The 22,381-nt window shown below is 31.7% G+C and overlaps 1 protein-coding gene across 1 annotated transcript in view; it reads right to left on the bottom strand.

Moving 5' to 3' along the window:
• RIMS1 (regulating synaptic membrane exocytosis 1) overlaps window positions 1-22,381 on the bottom strand; it is a 490,811-nt gene that overhangs the window by 143,062 nt on the left and 325,368 nt on the right. The window contains exons 8-18 of the mRNA XM_021693604.1: window positions 22,007-22,106; window positions 17,802-17,925; window positions 14,409-14,455; window positions 11,884-11,996; window positions 9,819-9,949; window positions 9,048-9,219; window positions 8,767-8,920; window positions 7,631-7,702; window positions 2,980-3,133; window positions 1,850-1,975; window positions 264-326 (exon numbers count right to left, since the gene is read on the bottom strand). Coding sequence (XP_021549279.1) covers window positions 264-326; window positions 1,850-1,975; window positions 2,980-3,133; window positions 7,631-7,702; window positions 8,767-8,920; window positions 9,048-9,219; window positions 9,819-9,949; window positions 11,884-11,996; window positions 14,409-14,455; window positions 17,802-17,925; window positions 22,007-22,106 — 1,256 coding nt within the window. The remainder of the gene's footprint in view (window positions 1-263; window positions 327-1,849; window positions 1,976-2,979; window positions 3,134-7,630; window positions 7,703-8,766; window positions 8,921-9,047; window positions 9,220-9,818; window positions 9,950-11,883; window positions 11,997-14,408; window positions 14,456-17,801; window positions 17,926-22,006; window positions 22,107-22,381) is intronic.

A 22,381-nucleotide genomic window follows, 5' to 3' on the forward strand; every position in this document is an offset into this window, starting at 1 on the left:
TTTTAGGAATGTGTAAATAGTTCCACAGAGGCTCATAAGTCTCTGGATTTTGAATAAACAAGTAGAAAAGCAGTCTGCCTGGATTAGAATTAAAATATATTTGGAACCTTTCCACAATCTCCAATGAAACAAAACAAATTTTGAATACTTAGGAAATTAATTTTACATATTTGTAATAATACCTTTAAGGGCGAGAAGAAAGAATAGTAGAATGGAAAGAGAGTCATCACACACAGTTACCATTACCAAATCCCTGTATTTACCTGGTAGTATGTAGGCATTCTGCACTTCGTCCTCGTTTTGCTCTGGGCAGCATAAGAAGCTCACTGCACAGACAGGATGGGTGGTGGATGAAACAGATAAATCATGAGGCATTAAATGACATGGGTTATGCCAATGGTATGCCGATGAAAACGTGAAAAGGGAAGAAACCAGATTGTCTGCACTAGCATATTTGCTCGAGAGGTTAAACAAAAATAAACATGACAGTATTTAAAAAATTTTAAACAATAAAGTACAAACATCATGGTCAAAGTCCTAGCTGTTGTTGATTTGCTATTGTATTTCCAAGTGACTTTATAGAATATTAAAACAAAACAAAACTAAACTAAACCTTCCCCAAATAAGACACAAAAATCTATTCTAATTCCAGATACTTGGATATTTTAAAAACTTCTGAAAGGCCTACACATCTGGACTTTCTGATACTCATTGGAACCCTAAGCATGGAGTCCTCTTGACTTTTACAGACACTAAAAATGCAATATCCTATATGCTTCTTCTTAACCAATCATGAATATACTCGATTAGAATTGTTTTATCTTAAAACTGGTACTTTTTCTATGCTCAAATTAATTTCACTTTGTTAAATGCCCTGGTCAAGAAGTCTTTTTTTTTCCATCCTCACCTAAATTCAAAGGGACCCCCAATGAATGTTGACAAAGTGGCCTTCACTCAACTCAACTCAGGCTGACCAGTGTGGAATCCTATTGCTCAGAGCAGCTCTTATCTCAGCACCCAATATGACTCCACTCTTGAAGGTCATGGCACCCCTTCCCACAGTAGGATGACAATAAAGGATTAAGAAGCCCTATTGAGTTCTGTGTCCTTGACTACATGGCAAAAAGTCAATCATTAAGCACCACTAAGATTTCCCTACTCCTTCCTGAAAGTGTCTCTACTTTAAAAATCCAGAAGAGAATATTCAACAAGGTGAGTATTCTAAAACCTTAAATCAAATCCTGAGCTTGTGGTCTGGCATATTACACCGGTATGTGGTTAGTTTGAGAAGAAAGTCTATGGGCATGTAGAACAACAGAGTTGTAATGTAGATTTTTAGTAATTGTGTCCAGGGAATGTTTCCATATGAAAAACTCCATCTCATATATTTTATACTTTATAGATATTTTATGGGAAGCTCTCACAGAAACTCTGCAACATTGTCTTTCAGATGACCTGTATCCAAAACTGTTTAATAACATAAAAAACATAATTTTATAATTACATAAATAACATCCCAAAGACTGCAACCCACAAAATACAAAATATTTGAAAGTTGCTTATGCAGGCTTCCTTCTATAATTTAGAAAAAACAAGCAATACATTTTAAACTGGCTAAACATAAATTTCAATTTGTAAACAAATGCACACATTATGACAATATAATGTTAGCCAAATATTTCCTAGAGTTGCATTTCTTTTAGAATATCCTAACAGCTGTTCCTTGAGAGTTCAGTTTTGAATGATTAAATACTTTTACTTTCTGATGTACTATGCCAAGATATCTATCATATACTAAAACAGAGCAAATAAAAAGTTATAATGTTGAGACCATAATTTGAACAAATACCTGTCTTGTTCTGATAAATACTGACTATCCACATCTCTGGATCTGTGATCAACTGGACTTCGGGAGGCATCATGGTGTCTAGTTGGAGAACGTGACCTTCTTGTTGGATGAATTTCATCTAAACTCCTAAAATGGTTACAAAAATACAAATGCATCAAAGTATATAATCTTCCCAAATCTGGCAGACAGACGAATGGGGAAGATTTGTTAGTAACTGGCAAAAAACGGGCATGGCTTGAGAAGTGTTGGCATCATAACCGAATGCATATTTTTATCAATGAGTTAAAGGTATTTATTCTCTATGAGTGCTTTGCCTGTGCTACATTTCTCCAACCTTCTTTTGCACCTCTGTCAAAAAAGGACAATTTTCATCTGCATACTTAATTTAAATTTCAGAAGTATATTTCAGGATAAGATAAAATATAGCACTACATTACTTATGTTTTACATGCTTTTATAAGCACTTAAAGTGCTTCAAAGAGACAATTCTAAATTCTAAATTTTTTTTTTCTAAATTCTAATTTTTTAATTATTTTTTTTCTAAATTCTAATTTTTTTTTAAAGATTTTATTTATTCTCTGAGACACAGAGATACAGAGAGAGAGAGAGCATGAGCAGGGGAGAGGCAGAGGGAGAGGGAGAAGCAGGCTCCTTGCTGAGCCAGGAGCCTGATGTGGGGCACGATCCCAGGACCCTGGGATCATGACCTGAGCCGAAGGCAGACGCTTAACCATCTGAGCCACCCAGGCGCCCCAAAATTCTAAATTTCTTAAAAATACTTTCTGCCTCTTAAGCTTTTCCTCTTTGCCATTTCTCTCCACAAGTTATTCATTATCATACAATTCTTCCTAACAGGAGAGAAAACTAGTCAACAGAATACAAGATAGTTATTCAAAAACCGTGCTTGGGACATAAACTTCTACTCATGGAAAAAGTTTCTTGAGATTCAAGAACAGAATGTAATATAGATGGAGTAATGAATAAAAAGACATTTTGCCCACAAATGATTCTGAAAAAATAACCTGACTGACTAAACCATTATTTCATGTTAGGAACAGTCTTGTGGCAGCTTACATTGTATTAAAATTAAAAAATACTGTCAGAGACTTCAAGCCCATCTCAAAGCCTACCTCTGTAATGGCACATTTGGTAAACGTGAACGCGGCCTTCCCTGATCATCGCCGCGGTGAGGAGATACTGAACGTGAGCGGTGATGAGTTGTTCTTTGCTGTTCTGGCACAGTTAATGTTGTAGATTTACTTTCTCTAGCACTAGACCTATAACCTACTGGCAAGAGTACACACAAAAAAATCAGTCAGTATTCTTCTATAATGTAAACATAATATCAAGTTATATCTAAAGCAGCCACGGACCTACTACAATAAATGCCATGCAATCAGTATTATTAGCTTTTCTCTTCAAAACTATTAAGTATACGTACACAGAGTGTAACATATACATGCATAAAAACAGGTTACAGATTTGTTCAAAGGTGCCCGTGGAGATACTGCATATGAATATGACAGTTGATGCCTCAGATGTTATGATGAGCTGGGATACTATTTTAATTTAAAAAATGATGAGTTAGTGATTTTTCATTGACAGTGAACTATAGTTAATAGATAAGTCAATGCTTAGAAATTTGAGGTCTCTTTAAATGTTATTTGAATTTTTCTTCCAAAGAATAAACTATTTTAGTCGGATTTCAGATGTCTTTGCAAAAAAGAAAAGTTATCATATCAATTTTTGTTAACAAAGAGTAGTAAGATCTTCACTATCACAAATATTCACTCAATTTGCAAACTACATATAATGCCATAATTTTCAAATGAAAACAGTGTATGGATGGGGATGACTATGGCAATAATGCAGAGAAAATTAACCCCCCTATAGAAACAATCGTCAAATCTACCTCAGACATCTGAAACTATTCCACAAAATGTGTTGATAACATAATTTAGTTAATACAGTTAACATAATTGCAATTAAAAATAAATTCTAAATTCATTCTCCCTTGAAACAAAAAGGTTTATATCATCTCTGACTTAGTTAAGATAAAACAGTAATCCAATCTCAAATCCAAGTAATAGTTAATTAATTTTTTTTTCCACAAGGGTCATTGTTTGCTATTATGAAAGGAAAATAAAAAATTCTGTAGCCAAAGGGAAAATAATTATATTTACAACTACATAAAAGTACATGAAACATGAAAACATTAAATTTAACTGGGCAGCTTGAACTTTTCTTCATTTATTTACTTGATAACTCCTACATTATTTTAAAATATGCCATGAAACATCATTATTAAAGGCAGACTAAAATTCCCCAATAATTTATTTGTTGTGATTGTATGATCTTTTAACTAAGCTTAACGAATAAGAAAGGTCTTTAAACATTTCATAAATGATTATGAATGACAATTCAAAATGATAATATTAAGATCAGAGATGCCTAACCATTCTGTTATTCTAAAAACGTAAGTATAATGGCCAAATAATGTAACCATAAATGTTATAATTTATAGTTTCACATACTTCATTTTATAACAAAAATCATAGCAATTAAGCTATTATTTTGAGTTCCACATAGGAAAGTTTCTTTGTCATTCTTCAAGTGTATAAATTGTAATATTAAGTTTAGAAAGAAACCAAGTAAATTTACATGTAGTGAATTTATTTCATAGCTCATTATAAAAAATGGTGGTTATTTTTAGAGATAATTAATCCAAGGTCTGAATTACTTAAACACTTCAAATTACCATTTGATATCACTTGATAACTTTTTGTATCAATCATACAATAATTATGGAAGGTCAAGATTGAATTGGGAGCACCATTTCAAGATTTCAATGAATATTCCAGGTATATAAGTAACACTTTCATATTTGATATAATAAAACTATTAGGAAATAACTTAGAGAATTTAGACATCTTACTGTTAGAAGGGTATAACTGATTTTTTTTCACAGGTTCTTTGTATTTACATAGAAAGTAGTATCTTTCTTTTTTTATCCTATCCTAATTTGTATACATAGTTTTTTGATGCTTTTCAAAATAATTTGGTTTTCTTTGTATTATGTTTAATTTATTGTTGATAACACATATTCTCTACCTTCAGTAAAAGGTGGGAGGAAACTGCTATTTTATGCTCATTTCAATGCTTTGGTTAACTCAAAGAGTGTGTTTATGTTTGTTTCTTACTTTCTGAATTTGCAATAATGCTCAGAAAAGTTGGGGTTACCACGTGTCTTGCCCCACATAAGGGTACTCTGCATATTTTTTTTCTTCTTAAGCAGCTAAAATTACTTATTTTAAATAACAACAAAGCTATGATAAAGTTAATAAAATGTAGCTCTGAGCTTCTCAGCTACTTTTAGAACCTTAGGCTTCCCTCAGTGGAGAAAGGTAGTAATAAGTACATCAAACCAGAGCACAGAACTCTGTGGTCCTAGAAAAGCAAAAGTATTAGAAATTTTAAGGTTCAGCTGTGGTAGGACATCTAAATTAAGCTTTTGAACTTCAGGAAAGAGAACAAGAAACTTCAGAGTACACTGAACATATGTAGAACTAGTATCTACATCTAAACAAATCTCTCTTCATATTGGATGCTAGGAAACATGGTAAAAAATTTGTAATCTATCTCTAAAAGCATAGGAGAATTTATCCACCTGCTTGTTTATTAACTTATCCTTTCATTTTATTTTTGCTGCTTGCCCTTATTTTACCAATGCCTCACCTGTCTTCTTTTTCAAAAAATGTATTGTATATTACTGTGTAACTTGCTATATTATATCGCCCACACCTATATCCCTTCAGAAGCTACCATACATCCCTTTTGTATCAATGAAGAGTATACCTGAAAATATAAATTAATTGCATTGTCTCCCTTTTTAACTTATGAAAGACCTCTGGAACATAAAATATTACTTATTGATTATTGATTTGTTACATTCTTATAAGAGTCCTGCCTCATTACCTTTTAAATGTTAAATAAAAATGAATATTATTTGAAATGACAATTTAGGCATTCCTTCTATATGATGAAAGAGATTATATATGTTTATAAAAATCATGATATGGTATATTTCAGTACAGAATACAAATATTTTTAAAACTCCATGTTTTTTAGTGGTATCCAAGCATTAATTCCAATTGTAGTGGGCCCTGTAACTCCCATTTTGGCTGCTATCTGTGTGATCTCTCAGGGAAATGAAAGGAAACTCACCATTTTAGTAATTTAGTATTTATTCAATTGGCCATTTATTCTTTTATCCATTTGCTGTTGCCTCATCATTAAAAAATATGAAATTTTGGGTGAATAAAACTTGAGAACCACACACAGAAGTAAATTCTGTTTAGATGAGTTGGTAATGACCACATTAATGCTGATTAATAGTCAAGATTCTTGTTAGAAAGGCTTGATGACTTTCCTACCGGGAATCATCTGATTCCTATTTAAATATGTCGGTGGATTTAATGTACAATCACATTTCCACTTTCAACTTTATAAAAGACAAATATTCTGTTGAATGTTGTGTTAAAGTTTCTGTGGAGAATGTGCCTCATTATTATGATACTTTTAAAAACAAACAAAACAGAAAATATGAAATTTTATCCACTAATATTTAAAACTCCTGCAGTCTGATATCAGAGAGTATTATCTAAGAATATAGATGTGAGCAGCACCAGGTTTATTGTTTTTAAAAATATCTGCTAATGTCATACAGTGATTAAAGACTATATTTTCTCTGAATTATAGGAAGCAAATGAAACCTAATTTTAGAGAACTCTCCATAATTTCTCCTAGTTTTAAAGAAGTTGTATGTTTCTCTTTGAATTGTGAATTTAGTCATTTAGATTTAATGTGGAATCTGTCTACTGACTTTCTCAAAATCATTGCCCTCAAATTAAGTGCATCTCCATCTGAGAAATCACATAAATTAAAGGGTCATATGTCATTACTGTCCTAAAGAAATGCCTTTAATAACTCATATTTATACGTCCCAAGATTTTCTCTTTACTTCTTATTTGGTATTTCCTTACTTTTTATTAGTAAGTCAAGGAAATAGCACAGGATTAGTGCCAAGAAAATAAGCCTTTACTACTTGGTTTTACTCACTTTCTGATGAGAGTCAGATGAGAAACATAGATTTGAATCACATAATGCCACAAAAATTTTACTAACTTGACAGTGACAAAAAGATGTCAATTTGAAATGAATATTGAATCTTTCTAAAGCATTTCCTTATTTTAATATGTACATATACATTCTAGGTATAAGTGGTAAACACATCACAAAAGCATTAAAAGTTAAGCCATGCCACATGCAGTTTTAAACCCTGCCATGCACCTTTCTCAGTATATTCCATGGAAGGCTACGTTATTTTCAGAAACAGAGGAAGGAAAAATCATAGGCATACAATATAAAACATAGGAGAATGGAATTTTTATTTGAGAAAATTAACCATATCCTTTCAAAATGAAATTTGTATTTTTGCTTATGCTCAGAGCATTGTGAAAGAATGATTTCAACCTAGCTAGCCATCTTAGCTTCTACAACAGAACCTGACTAAATTAAATAAGTGGGACTGTTAATGAATAGTTATTAGTCCATTTTAAACTTTCTTAATAATTTGGAACACAAGTCACCATGGAATAATAGAATACTGATTTCTCTGTGCTACAAATCTCCAGCTCAGTATCCCAGGTAAGTCTGGAAATTGACAGTGAACACAAGCATAAGAAGCACAGTGAAGCAGAGCCATGCTCTTCACCCACGCACCTGGAGGAACTACTCCAATACCATCATCAACCTCATAATCTGAGATGTCACTATCACTGATTCGCTGAGATCCTGTACAACAATAAGGCAAACAGATACCTCTGGGTCTTTTGGTTTATGAAATGTAAAGGACATGGTCAAATTTTTTTTAAAGGCTAATGACATTACTACTAAATACTTTTGAACAAGAATAACACAAAGTAAACGCTGAGCTGATTTTTTTTTGAAGTTTGTTCTCCAAAGATAACATTTTCTCAGTATTTCCTCCCTTTAATAACTTAATTTTTCAAATCTTCTTTAATTAATGTATTATAGTAAAAGCCTATAGCGAAGTGTATACACTGTTTTCTGCCCAATTAGGCGCCCTCCTCCACTGTTCTGGGAGGATGGGAGGATGGGAGGATGGGGCTCGGGGGGGAAGGCTAAAAGACTTTCTTGGCTGGAACTCTACTAAGCTCATATTACTAAAAAGGATGTCACGGCTCTTGATAAAATATTTATGTTTATCCTTCAAAATTAGCCATTATATTGCATTAAACATTAACTTTGAGAAAATCATTGATCAGAGAGGTACTAACATGAAATGTTGAATTATAAGAGGAAAACAATTTGGTTCTAGATTACCAAAAAGAAGCTTCTAAGTATCAGTTGATTTATTATTTAGTCATAACTCAAAATTTAATGGGCACATGCAGAAAAGAATACTCTTTTCCCAATCACCAGATAAGTAACAACAAACATACTTTACAATGTGTTTTTAAAAATGTTTCTTATGAATAATAATACTAAAAATACCCAGCAACTATAAAGTTATCAAGAACCTTATATGTAACAACCCATTAATAATAAAAAAAAATTACTCTATCAGTACACCAATCAACAACTCGGTCAGTACTGGGCAAAGAATGATAATTCAGAGTTTTAAACTTTCAGCTCTGGAATCACTCTACTGTACTATACATATTACTTTCATTAGGGAAATGCAGAAAATAGTTTTGTCAAGTCTCTATATAGATAAATAATTTCCCAATATTTTGATCTCTAATAAACATTTGAAAAATACCTTGAATGTCAATCTCTAATTTGATCATGACCACATAACTAATTCTGGTTAATTAAAAATAACTTTAACCTACTTTGTAGTTTTTTGCTAGAGCTTTCTCCATGAATGTGTCGCCTTGGCATGAAAGGTGATGGCTGAGGCAGAGGTAGTGAGGATTCATCATGTGTCTGAAGTTTATACCAGTGTGGCTCATCATCTAAAAGTGCTGTCTCCAATTCTATGAGGATCTGAAAGGGCAGTTCTTAAATTAAATCAAGTGTCTTGACCAAAACATAATATAAAAGCAACCGTAATTAGTACATATCACAGAAACTTCCGTAAGTATTGGGCTTGAATCTTTCCAAGATACGTCACCTCTCCAAGAAATTCACTCTCTTCTTCTTGTACTCTTGGTTGATCCCACACAGTTATTTCTAACATCCGTTCTCTAAAATCTCTACGATGTACATGTGAATAGACAAATGTTTGATTCCATTTTGGTTCTAGGACTTTCTTTACTGTTTTGGTCCTCCTTTTGCTTTTATCACTGAAAAATAAGTATGTCAACAGAAAAATAAGTATGTCTTGTAGATGAAAAAGCAAAATGAAGTATCTGCTGCCATCTATTGTAGTGACATGTAATACTGCTCCTGGGATTTTTTTTTTTTACTATTTTTAATTCATAACTTTTAACATAAGTCTAAGAAGACTGCAGGGTTTAACACTATTCTAATTTTAACTATAATGTTAGCAGTAGTTGGGATAATAGGCATACATACACAAAGGTACATTCTAAATGATGTATAGCCATCCAAGACTAATAGATGTATAAACAAGGTAATGAAAAAACTTTAAATTGGTACATTATTTTTTAAAAAATAGAAAGCTTGTGGGATTTTTTTTTCAGGGAGAACATAGTTTATTCCCTCATAGAGAATGATTTATTATATTTTAAAATTATATCACAGGTGTGCATATGCATATGTTCAAACTCATCAAAATGTACGTTAATTATATGTAATTTTTGGTATATCAATTTTACCTTGATAAGGCTTTAAAAATAAATAAAACTATATCCCAGGAGATGATATTGTACCTTTTCTATTAGTAAGAATTTTTGCATATTTTTCTAAAATTATTCACTACCTTCTATCTGGAAGAAAATACATTTTCACATAGGGATTCCTGGGACGCCCATCTACTCTAGTCGGTAAATCTGTTGCTTGAAGAACATTTACAATCAGCTGGTGTCCCACCTTATCATACCACAACTTCACCTAAGATCAATGAAGAAAGGAATTATTTGTAAAAGTCATGAGGTATTATAATTCTACAAAAAAAGTACTGCAACTATTTTTGAGGAACTTTTAAATTACAATTATAAATATTATTTCTGAAAAGAATTCCAGCTGGAAAGCATAACCACTTATAACTTGACTTTTCTCTTTATGTATTTTAAACATGACTTACAACAGGCAAGGCTATAGTGTCATACTCTCTCATATCCGGTTATGAAAATAAAACTGATAAAAATTTTATAAAAAAGTAAGGGAAGAAGGGAGTACTAAAACAATTATCCTCATCTTTAAGTGCTAAGTGCCAGTGTTTGGTGATTATAAATGGCTTGATGATCTTCGTGTGGCTGAATGCATTTTGTAGTACTACGCGTGTTGGAATGAGGTTTAATGAATAAGCAATTTACACAAGTGATTTGGTAGAGATCAGGAAACATATTTACTGTGGGCCTCTTTTACACCAGGTACTGCTGTTTTCTATTTTTTTTCCCATTTAATTTTTATAATTAATCTATTACAGGTAAATTTTCATGAAAGAAGGGGAAAAGAACAGGGAAGGCAGGAAAGGTACATTACATACTCTCAACTAAGTGAAGGCCAAATAATGATATTTCTACTAAGATTTCATAGTAGTTTGAATAGAGAAAAATGGGGAAATGGTACACTGAAATACCATCAAACTCCTAAAAATCAGAACTTTAGCAGTCAATATAGTATTTGTGCTGGCAGTGAACAATGTTAACATTACTATTTTTTTTAATTTAAAAGTTAGTTCTATGGTTGAGTAAGAACTATGAGCAAAAGTTGTCTAATGGGAATATATTGAACATATTTAAAAGTCATTATAAAAAAATAAACTAATTTAACATATGATTGGTCTTTCATAGTACAGGGCAGATTAAAGATTCAAACCTGAATCCATATGAATCCTTATCTCTGTTCTCAATTAATAACAGAGATGTGTTTTTCATAAAACCAAAACAGGTTTTTATCCCTCCTAAAATATTGGTGGAGTATATGAGAGATTCACACACACACACACACACATACACACACACACACGCACACACAGGGCAGGGCAGATAAAATAAACGGAAAGGACTATACAAAGATATTCAATTTACTAAAAATAGAAGTTAAAAACAGGAATGGTTTTAAAAATAACAGCAAGCTTACAGTTACCTTCTTTGTTTAATTAAATGCCAAGAGAAGAGCAGCAAAAATAGACTATAGAAATCCACACATTACCAAAGGAGAAAAAGTAAACTATTTATAGAATAGTTTGAAGCAAGTTTTCTTTTAGTTACGAATATAAATATCCTGTCTTGTACCATAATCTACATAGATGTGGCATTTCATAATGGTTTGCCATAGTTTCTTTACTCTGGCTTTCCCCACGTCATATATAAAGCAACAGTAAGAAAAACTGTAGCTTTTTCAGAATGACATCAGAAATGAAGTGTTTCATCAAATGATTCAAGAAGTTAAAAAGAGTATTTACAATTCTTTTTTTCCTCCAGGCTCATAAGGTTGTTAAGTGAGTGGAACATGACCTTCTGAGTTGATTATGTCCAACCAACTACTTACCTTAGAAACTTTTATATAGCACACAAAACATAATGGGTATTTTATTTACTTATGTTGTCATTTATCATTGAATGTTTACAACATCTGGGTACATTGTAGGCACTCAACAAATATTTCCAGATAAAAATATGAATAAAGACTAATCTAATAATTTAATAAATACATGCAAAATTGTGAAATAGATTATGGTGTTAAATATATGACATATATTTGAAGGAAGACTTAAAATTTGGGGGTACATTTAAAGGACAAATGACCTTCATTTTTAAGGACAGACTCAGAACAATGAGCAAAGACTAATGGTTCCAACATGTGTGAAAAATACATACAGAAAGTTGTCCTGGCAAGACTTGTGGGGCATCTTTTAGAGCTCCAGGACTTGTTGGAGAAATAACAGAAATAGAAGGCCTTTCCATCTTCTGAGATTCAAAGGAACTTGAACCTAAAATGAGAAAAAAAATTAAGTAATTTTTGTTTATATTTTTAATTTATTTTTAATACAATTTATATTTTTAAAATATAAAAATTTATGTTTAATTTAATTTATATTACATTTATAATGTGGTGAGAATAAAGATTTTTTTATGAAATGTTAAATGCACCTGTTATTTGTATAAAACTATAATTCAATGCCATCAATAAAAGTAAACCTACTTTTAATTGGATAGTCAGAGAAAATGATCATATTGTCTTCTTCAGTCACTTGCCTATTTTAAAGGATTTAAAATGATATAATTAAATATTGTATTTATTTGCTCCAATTTAATATTGGTTTTCTGTATTTCTGGGGTGTATTTGTACAGTTTAAGTTTAGTTTCTGGCATAACCTTACATGTAGATAAAGGCTTCATGCTTTAGTGATAAGAAAGATGGTGCCTATTATTTTAATTATCTTGGCTAAAGAATTATCTATTATGAACTGTCCTTGCTGAAATTAAAATGAATTCACATATAATTTATGAGCCACATCTAAGCCTAGAATTCATTCCTTTTAAAATAAGATTTACCATCTATCTCAGTTTTTATTTTAAAGATTTATTTATTTATTTTGAGAGAGTGTGTGTGCAGGAGTGGGGTGGGGAGGAGCAGAAAGAGAGGAAGAGGGAGAAAATCTCCAGCAGACTCCCCACTGAGTGGGGAGCCCAACATGGAGCTTGATCTCATGACCCTGAGATCATGACCTGAGCTGAAACCAAGAGTCAGACGATTAACTTACTGAGCCACCCAGGCACCCCTTGCCCCCATCTATCGCAGTTTTGATCTTAAAAATGAATCTCTTGAATGTCTGAGAATGTTGTCTCAAGAGACCCACTTCACCTTCACATGGAGAAGGCTGGCTTTCCATTTAGCCACTCAGTGTGGCTTTTCTGCCCTCTTTTTAAAATGAGAGTTGTCTCTTTTCAGATTACTATTAAAGTATACCCTGACACAATGCATGGAATGCTATTACCCCAGCAAGTATAACCTTGAACCCACAGCCATTCAAAATTTAGCTTTATTGATAAACACTTATGGAGCATTGCCTGAGGGTATGTCATCCACACATTTTTTTCTATACACACAAATTAAGTCTAAGTTAAGCCACATAGCATCACTCTGTGTCCTCCAAACACTTCAAGAAAGAATTCTATAAAATTCTTTGTTACTGTGCTTCTTTTTTCAAGTATCCTTAGAATAATTTTTTTTCTTGGGTCTTCGTCCAAGAACACTGTTGCTTCTAATAATCAGTTTGTTTTTAATATTATAACAGTTTATTTTTAAATAGTATCAGATATAAATTATGCAATTGGTCCCATTTCCCTCTATGTATTAGTTATCAGAAAGCTCAAAACCAAATATGGGCTCATCTCCAGCAGGTATGCATGTTGGTCTGCATTCAATATACTAAGCTGATCTTTAGTTCCTTGTCTATCCCATTCACATATTTTCTACCTCCTTATAACCATGATCACTTGTTTTCCTCTTAAATCACTTTGTATTTTGTATTTCCATAAATGGGTTACCTAAGAACACTTGATCATCAAGCCCAAGGTATTGTGAAATTAATGCCAATCCATTGCAGAGTAAATATCTGCATCAATTTCACATTCTCACTGAAAACCTCATTACCTGTCTAGACTTCATTGCACACACTGTCATCTTCTATCACCTGGAGAGTCTTCAATGGCTATGTAGATAATTTAACCCTCTAGCCTCACTGTCTCCTGACCCCCTTATGCCCACTGAACTTCACCTCTACTCCACCCACTCATTTCCATGATCATACCAGACACTGTTTAATTTTTTTTATTATTTTTATTTTTTAAAATTCTGTTATTATTATTTTAATTTAAATTTTAGGTAGTTAACGTCAGCGCAATATTGGCTTCTGGAGTAGAATTCAGTATTCATCACTTACATACAATACCCTGCGTTTATGTTAGGCTGTTTTTGAAATATCTGTTAATGTGCTTGTTTCCCTCACTTGAAGTCTAGCTCATGAGACTAATGAGTTAATTACCAATCAGACTGAATAATCCAGTATCACAATACATTTTTATGTACAGCAAACATAACTAGTACTGGTATATTAACTGAGCTCTGTGAGGGTCCTGCCTATTATGATGCAGAGGGCACTGCCAGTTAAGATTTTTGTATAGCCATCAAAAAAAAAAAAAGTAGAAAAAGAAAAATCTTAAAGTAGAACTTTGGGTTTCCAATGATTGTCATAGTTGCCTACTTCTGACATTATTGGAGATAACCTTAGTATAGTAATACCAATTCATCTATATCAAATAACTAAAGCAAATGGTAAATCTTTATTCTTCAATTTCATTCAATACATATTATAATAACAAATAAATCTTATACTCACTGGACTCCAGTGGAGGATGGGAGCTCTCAGGAATCCGTGGAATGTCACTAAAAGAAATAGGGTATGGTGAAAATCCCATTAGCTAAATTACCTTGCCTGAGGCAATCACAACCACATTTTATTTCAGTGGTGTGAACAATCCTTTTGGGTCTTTACAGGTGTGGAAATGGACAGGAGTTACTATCAAGGCAATTACTAATGTGCATGAATGTCAAACACCACACACACACACGCACACACACACACAAACTGCAGTAAAAATAAGTTTTTATATATTTAACAGCAAAACACTTCAACATGACAACAATCAGACTAATATTGTGGCTAAAATTACCACAATATTTTTACTACCAAAACAGCAGGTTTTGGAAATAAAAAAATGTTAAAGGTAATATTTTATTTCAATTCTAGAAAATCAAAATGACACATATTTTACAAATCAGTAATATGCTTTACAAACACATCTGAAAGAGTTTACTGAATGAAAGGGATGAAAACATTTCTTGATAATAAAATAATATGGTGAATATCATGGGCAAAGTTAATAAAATGAAAAGGATGAATTGCTTTGGAAATTAAAAATGGTTCAAGCTTGCAACAAAAAAGCTAAAATATTTTATATATGTGAATATATAATTCATATACACATATATAACCCTATATAGAGATTTATATCTCTATACTGAAGTTAACTAAATATATGGCCATTTACTGTATGATTAGAAAGTGACTCGTGAGAACACCCATTCCTGTCACACTCACAAATTACTCTGAATAAATGTTTACTATAACCTCAGCTTAATCCATTATCCACTGTGACCTTAAGAAGCCTGGACCAGTTTGGTTTGGGAAGTGTACTACATAGAACTACTTTACCTCTGGTTTTTCAAAGATAGTTTAGTATCAATTTAAGGAGATTAACAATACGCAAGTATTAACATGACATATTAAAGCAGACTGGAGTTAGCTAGGACCAACAGAATTATTAGAATAATGCTAGAGCATTACTTAAGAATTTCTAACCACTTACCTGTGACCTAACTTCACTTTGACTTTTCTTTGCACTTTTGGGGGGTGGAGAACAGAAACAAAAACAGTTTTTCTGATTATTTTCCTGACTCCTCATTTTCACTTTTTTTGAGTAATTTTCATAACCACCTATAATATTATACTTCTTACAAAGATAATACATCCTGTGTCGTGTATTTTATAAATACATTTTATCACAAATTTTTGAATAATGATTGGTATAAAATAAGTATTTCATAATTAAGAGACTAATCTTCAATACCTAAGACTCAAGAAACCAACTATTTATCTCCTGTTACCTTCTTCTAAATTTATCTAGGCAAATAAAAGTAGATTTTTAGAAAATCTAGAAGCAATAATTTTTTAGATAGTACAACTTTGAAAATCAGCCTCAAAGTCAATTATGGAAATTAGAATTTGGAACTCTAAAACCAGGCACAAGCTTTGGATTTTATGTGTCTGGGAAGGAAAGATGGAGAAGTTGTAAAAAAAATTTTTAAGGTGACTTTGAATCAAAATATATTAATGTTAATTGCTTCAGTAATATTTTTAGGCATAAATTTCCACGTCTACAAACAAGTCTTCTTAATTAGTTCTACTCATTCCACTCACAAGTAAGGTGATAGAATAGATCTGATACCAACTATAAGCATAAATACCAAGAATATTATATTTGGTAGGTTGGTAAAATTGGTCAATACCTCAAGATGGCTTATATTTCTTAGACCATACTGATCAAAGTGCATATAAGTTATATTTGGAATGATTCATGGAATTACTATACCACTAAACTATGAATACATATTGCTTTCTGCTTTAAATGAGCCATAGAACTACATTAAACATAATATTAAATATAGCTAGAATTATTCTTCTAGGATTCTAATAATTTCTCTATTAACTGGAAAGTTGATGCCAGATTTGATTTTTATTTAAATATAATCTTCGCATTCCATATTTCTTTGAATTCCATAATCCATGAGAATTTAGGGTTTGTCTATGCAGATTATTACTTTTTAAATTATTTTCATACAGAAGTAAAAATAATGAAAATGTTATTCCAGTCCACTTTAATTGTCTGTTATTTTTTTTTAAAGTTACCATAAATCAATATTTTAGCTGATTACTTTTAAACCTCTACATATCTGAAAGTATTTGGCAATGTGTACAATGCTTGATTTTAATTTTTTTTATACTTTTGATTCATTTTCCAATTTACTTACCTCTTTTCCAGTCTCATATTTACCTCAGCACTAGAACACATGTCATGTAAAACTAGCATGAATTATATAGTGTTGCTATTTAAAAAAAATGTGCATGGAAATGTACAATACTTTTGCAAATGTCTTCAATGTTTACTCTTAATAATCACCACTTAAAATTGTTTATAATCTTGCTTTTATTTTAGAGTTTATATATATTAATATTATTCTTTGAAATATATGATAATACATTTTCAGCCCTTTGAAAATCAGGATAATTATATTTTCTTGTATGTTTTGCATTGACAGATACACATGAGGACAACAAAAATTTAAGGCTACTATTTTTTCAACATAAAAAGTCTTGAACTAATGGCTCTATAATATTTTAGAGAATGGGGAAAAAAGGGGAATTATTTCCAAAAATATATTTAAATATCAAGCCAACTATAATGAGACAATTTAAAATGTTTTCCAAAAAATGACAGACTGGCAAAAAGAATATTTGGACTTTGTGTATTAGTCAGCAAAAGCTAACTAATGTGTGGAACTCTATGCACAAATATAAAAAATATCCCACTGGCTGTAGATTATTAAATTATGCTAAAAATTGAAGTTTAAAAAATATTATACCAATTATTATGACCAGCTATAAAGTTGAAATATTTCACACTTGCTTGATTTTAAATGAAAGTTGGCACTACCCATCGGTAAAAATATAGAAAAAATATTCCATTCTTAGTAAAATAATAAAAAGTTCATGTAGACATGAAACAATTACTATTTTAAATGTCATAAAAAGACACCTTTGTTAGTGACTCCCTTTAAGGAAATATACTCGTTAAATTAGAATTACTAAAAGTAAATAGTTCTGTCATTAAAAGAAAATATTTTTAGTTTATATTTCACTTCTGAAAAATACATATCAATATTTTTTGATATTACAAGTGTTAAACTGTGGAGCTTCTAAAACGTAGTGAAGAAAATTCAGTACTCAAGTTTAAAAAATGAAGAAATTTTTAAAAATCTAAAATGTATGCCCATATTTGAAGAAAAAACTATCCATGTTAACATGTACTGTATGAATGTATAAACTTCTTTTTAAAACCCTGCTAATACATGTAATTTACTAAACTTAAGAAGTAAGTTTTTTTAGCCTTACCCAATAGGCCTTGAAACAATAATTTCAACTTGAGGTTCTGATTTTGATTCTAAAATAATGTTGTAAACTTCTTCATTTGTAGCTCCCGGCAGGGGTTTACCATTCCATTCTAGAACTTCATCCCCTTGAATTTAAAAAAAAGGGTATTTTTTTACCTTATATATTCTGTTTGTTTTTCTTATCTTTTCTCTTTTTTAACAAAGAAATGCAAAACATATACAAATAGTTTAATTGTCTAGGCCCTGCTCTCAAAAGCAAATTGACTGACATATAATGTCAGCTCAATGGTTCTTCTATCTAAACACTTTTTTTTCTTTTCTTCTTTCTTTCCTTTTTTTTTTTTTTTTTTCTTTTTCTTTCCCCCATAGAATATTACTGGTCACAGGAAACAGTACAATACAAAACTACCTTTATCTTTTGAAATATACCAGAAATAATATAAAAAATAATCTCATGCTATGGGATGGAATTAGCACAGCCTATTTGGAAACATTAAAAAATAATAATTAGCAGCATGTCCTCCATATAATAAATGCAGGCGGCTCTGTATGTGAAAGATCCTTATTGAACTCTGCATAAATCCTGCTTTGTTTTTGGTTGAAATAGCAATTAACATTCATTAGCATGAATTTTCCAATTATAAGTCATGCTTCATTATATTCACCAAACGCACAACAGAATAAAAATGCATGAAAGGATTTGAGTTCATACCCATAGGGCAACGCAGGTAGCTATGGCAAAGTTACAAAGCAAGCAGATGTAGAACCACTGCATGACAGTTAACCCACTTCCAGATGTTCATAACACACACATTCTATACATAATATATATTGTGAGCATTAAAGTAAAATTAGGAAATATTTTTATAATAAAAAATTAATAGAGTACTCATTAATTTGTTAAATATTCTAAGATTAATCAAGGAGAGTAATATGATGTTAAAATACATGAGCTAATACTTATTGTTGATATTTTAACTAGATATTTTACCATAGATCATTTGGGAAAAATTATTTTTCATGAATATTTAGAGCAGTTTTAGATCCCAAATGGTTCTCTGCACAGTATCCTTCAATTCACAATGGTAGGCTCTGCTGAAATATCCCAACCTCAAGGATACTTTGAGGTGTCTTAATTTGTTTTGTTTCTGCTCATTTTGTTATTCTCAGTGCCTGTAACATTTTAGTAGCTAAGTAAATATATGTTGAACTGATGAATCAATATGACCATTATACATATGAAAGCTAATTGTAAGCATGAAATCTTTGTTTTTTAGGTAGGTCTGCAAAAGGAAGTAGAAAAAAGTTGTTTTGCTAGAACTATTTTAAAGTATTTTTTCCCAAATGCTGGCTTACTCAAAAATAAAAAATAAATATTTGAAAAGCATATGATGCTGCTTTGGTTTGTAAGAGCATGGTTAGTGTCAACAGTTAAATGACTTCTAAAAGTTTGACCTAAGAAGTTACCCAGCAAGGTTTTTTAAATAGGCAATGAATGTATTTCGCTGTTAAAAAAGGAAATAAAATATAATTATAAATTTAAAATATATTCAGTCTTTTAAATGTGTTTGACCAAGAAAAGAAATGAAGTTTACATCATGTGAGTATATATATATATGTATGTGTGTATACGAAAAAATATTTTCTGAAACAATACTTACCCTGATATCTCTTACTCTATCATGTTCTACTTCATTTTTTTTAAATGGATACAAACCACTAAATTAATGTAACTACCCAGTAATGAGTTGCAGTCAACATTTTGCAAAACCACTGAATTATAAAATTCTCTTTATAGACAGCAACCTGGAAGCATAACTTTTAATACCATATTAACTTAATACATGTGTTTATTTACAAATCAATACCTCCTAAACTAGAAGGTGGTTTTTTTTTTAACAATATTTATTTTCATGTGGATAATCTCTTCAGGCAGGGATGTAGATTATGATGATGCAAAGATGAAAAGGAGATTTCCTCTGTCCTTGCATTTGGTGGGGGAGAAATAGAGGAATGACTGTCTTTACTAAAGTGCTATATGCAATGATAGGAGTTCATCTGAGGAACAGAAGTACAGCCAGGTAAGTGCTAGGGAGAGAGTAATTAGTTACTGTTCCAGGTGAGATATCAGGAAACACTTTAGAATTAAGGCAACTGTAGATGTGTTTTGAAGGATGGAAAGGACTTCAACACGCAGAGCACAGAGCAGAGAAGCGAACAGGTAGACAAGAGGCATGGACTAGGTCTTAGAGACGGACAGCTTGCCAGCGACCTGTGGGCAGACTGCCATGGCAGAAGGTAAGGTGAATGGTAATGGAAGTGGCTGGAACAGTTAGCAGAGGACAGAGCTACAGAGCTTTGACGTAAGCAGATGATGATGGGGAGACAGGGAGGGGCTTTAATAAGGAGCATGTCAGTGTCAGCTTTGTGTTTTTGATAATTAAGCCAAGTAGTGGCACAGTGCATGGACTTAAGGGGAAGAAGCAGTAGAGAAGGTTATGGCAAGATTAAAGCAACAGTGCAAATGCTGCACAAAGGTCACGCTAGTAAACACAGCACTGTACAGGCCAATGATGCCTATATGCAAACAGAAGGAAGATCATCCCTAAATTATAATGTATATCAAACAGAATATATGATCAAATTTATTAAAATACTTTTTTCAAATGCATCAATTGCTTGAAGTGAAAAGTCCACTTGTATGTTTTATACTTATTTAAGCTGAGCTTTTAAGATTTTAGATTTAAGTTTCTCAGGCTCTAGGCACATTAAGGGTGATAAATAAGTGAAATTTATCACTAAGGGTTATTTATAGAGAAAAACCCCTTCACGGACTCTCTTACATAATCTTGTATTAAAATACAAAGACAAAATCAAAAGCCATTATGTTTATAAACTGATCTGCAAATTCAGATTCCTATAGTTACATTAGAGCATTACATGATTTAAGGGATTCTTATACTTTTTTTTAAGGGATTCACAAACTTTCTAAGGCTGATTTTTTAGTCTTTGAACAAGCAAAGACTCAGTTTATTGACACAGTCACTTCTGATTGAGTTATTTTCTTATAAGTAGTCCCTGATAGTAAACAACACTTCTAAACAATAAATGTATAGGGGTAACACTAAACAATAGTGTTACCCCTATACATTTTCAAAGCTGTACGTATTACAGATGGAGAAAAATCTCTGATTTGGATTTTCTCCCTATACAACACCTGCGTAGGAAGTCTCTATCAAAGAAAAAACCTAAATGATTTTGAACCGATACCCTGGTAGTCAATTACAACAAAAATGTCTTTAACAGTTATAGAACACTTTTCTAAAAGTCTCAGTAATTACAATCATAAGGTATAAAAACTGAAAACAGCCTAGAAATGTTCTCTTTCTATGCGCTAAGGGTTATTAATCCTCAATTCTACAGTTCAGCTTTCTCTGTTTTCATTGTAATTGTCTTTCAAATACATAAGCAGACACTCCAACCAAAAGATTTCTACTAAACTGTGAAGTAAACAAGAAAAAATATGTTAATATGATTTTAACTAAAATGAAGAGTAAACAATTTAACAAGAATAGATTTCAAAGTATGTCGCTACTGAATATGGTATATCTGAACATATTAAATGATTTTATTGTATCATGTTAAGGTTACAGAGCAACATTAGGTAAATTTCCAAATACCAAGAAGTAGCACATCTGCATGAGTACAATACATGCCACAATTAAATTAACAAATATTTTATTACATCATCTGTGTAAGAAATGTGATTATGGTTGTATTTTACTAAAAACTACTACTGATAAGTGTTTTGGGACCATTGTGAAAAACTTTAGTAATTATAACACCTTAAAATATAAAGAAGTATAACTAAAGAATTAGTGATACTATTTTTTCTATGAGACTAAATTGTTTTGGATTTTTGTAGCAACATTATGAAGCCATCTACAAAAACTAGGAATCCTGCGGCATTTTTATCTATTTATTTTTACACAAATAAAAAAAGATTCCTAAACTTACTCTCTCTAAACTGCTACTGATGTATCATTGCCTATTATTACAGTCAGTAAATACCCACACCAGGGAAAAGTCTTTATTCATGCACTAAAATTAGTTACTTAACTGACTTATATATAACTTACCCCAAATTGAAAACCACCAATTCATGCAAAGAGTACACACTGTTTAAATGTTAAAAAGAAACTTTACCTGCTCTTAAGTGTCCAACTACATCTGCAAGGCTACCCTTCTTTACTTTGGTGATGAAGGCACCAAGGCGTCCTAAGTCAGTCATTTTCCCTCCAACAACCTGGATAATAATAAATTTATAAGTTCCCAAGACTCATATCAAAACATAAGTTTATTACTTTGAGGAATTACTCCTACAGTCTTTTACAATGTATTTAGGATTGAGTGTAGGTATATTAATAAACTGAAATATATATATATATATTTTTAAAGATTTTATTTATTTTTTGACAGAGAGAGACACAGTGAGAGCAGGAACACAAGCAAGGGGAGTGGGAGAGGGAGAAGCAGGCTTCCCGCCGAGCAGGGAGCCCGATGCGGGGCTCGATCCCAGGA

This window comes from Neomonachus schauinslandi, chromosome 8 (genome assembly GCF_002201575.2).
Source record: "Neomonachus schauinslandi chromosome 8, ASM220157v2, whole genome shotgun sequence".
Taxonomy (NCBI): Eukaryota; Metazoa; Chordata; class Mammalia; order Carnivora; family Phocidae; genus Neomonachus; species Neomonachus schauinslandi.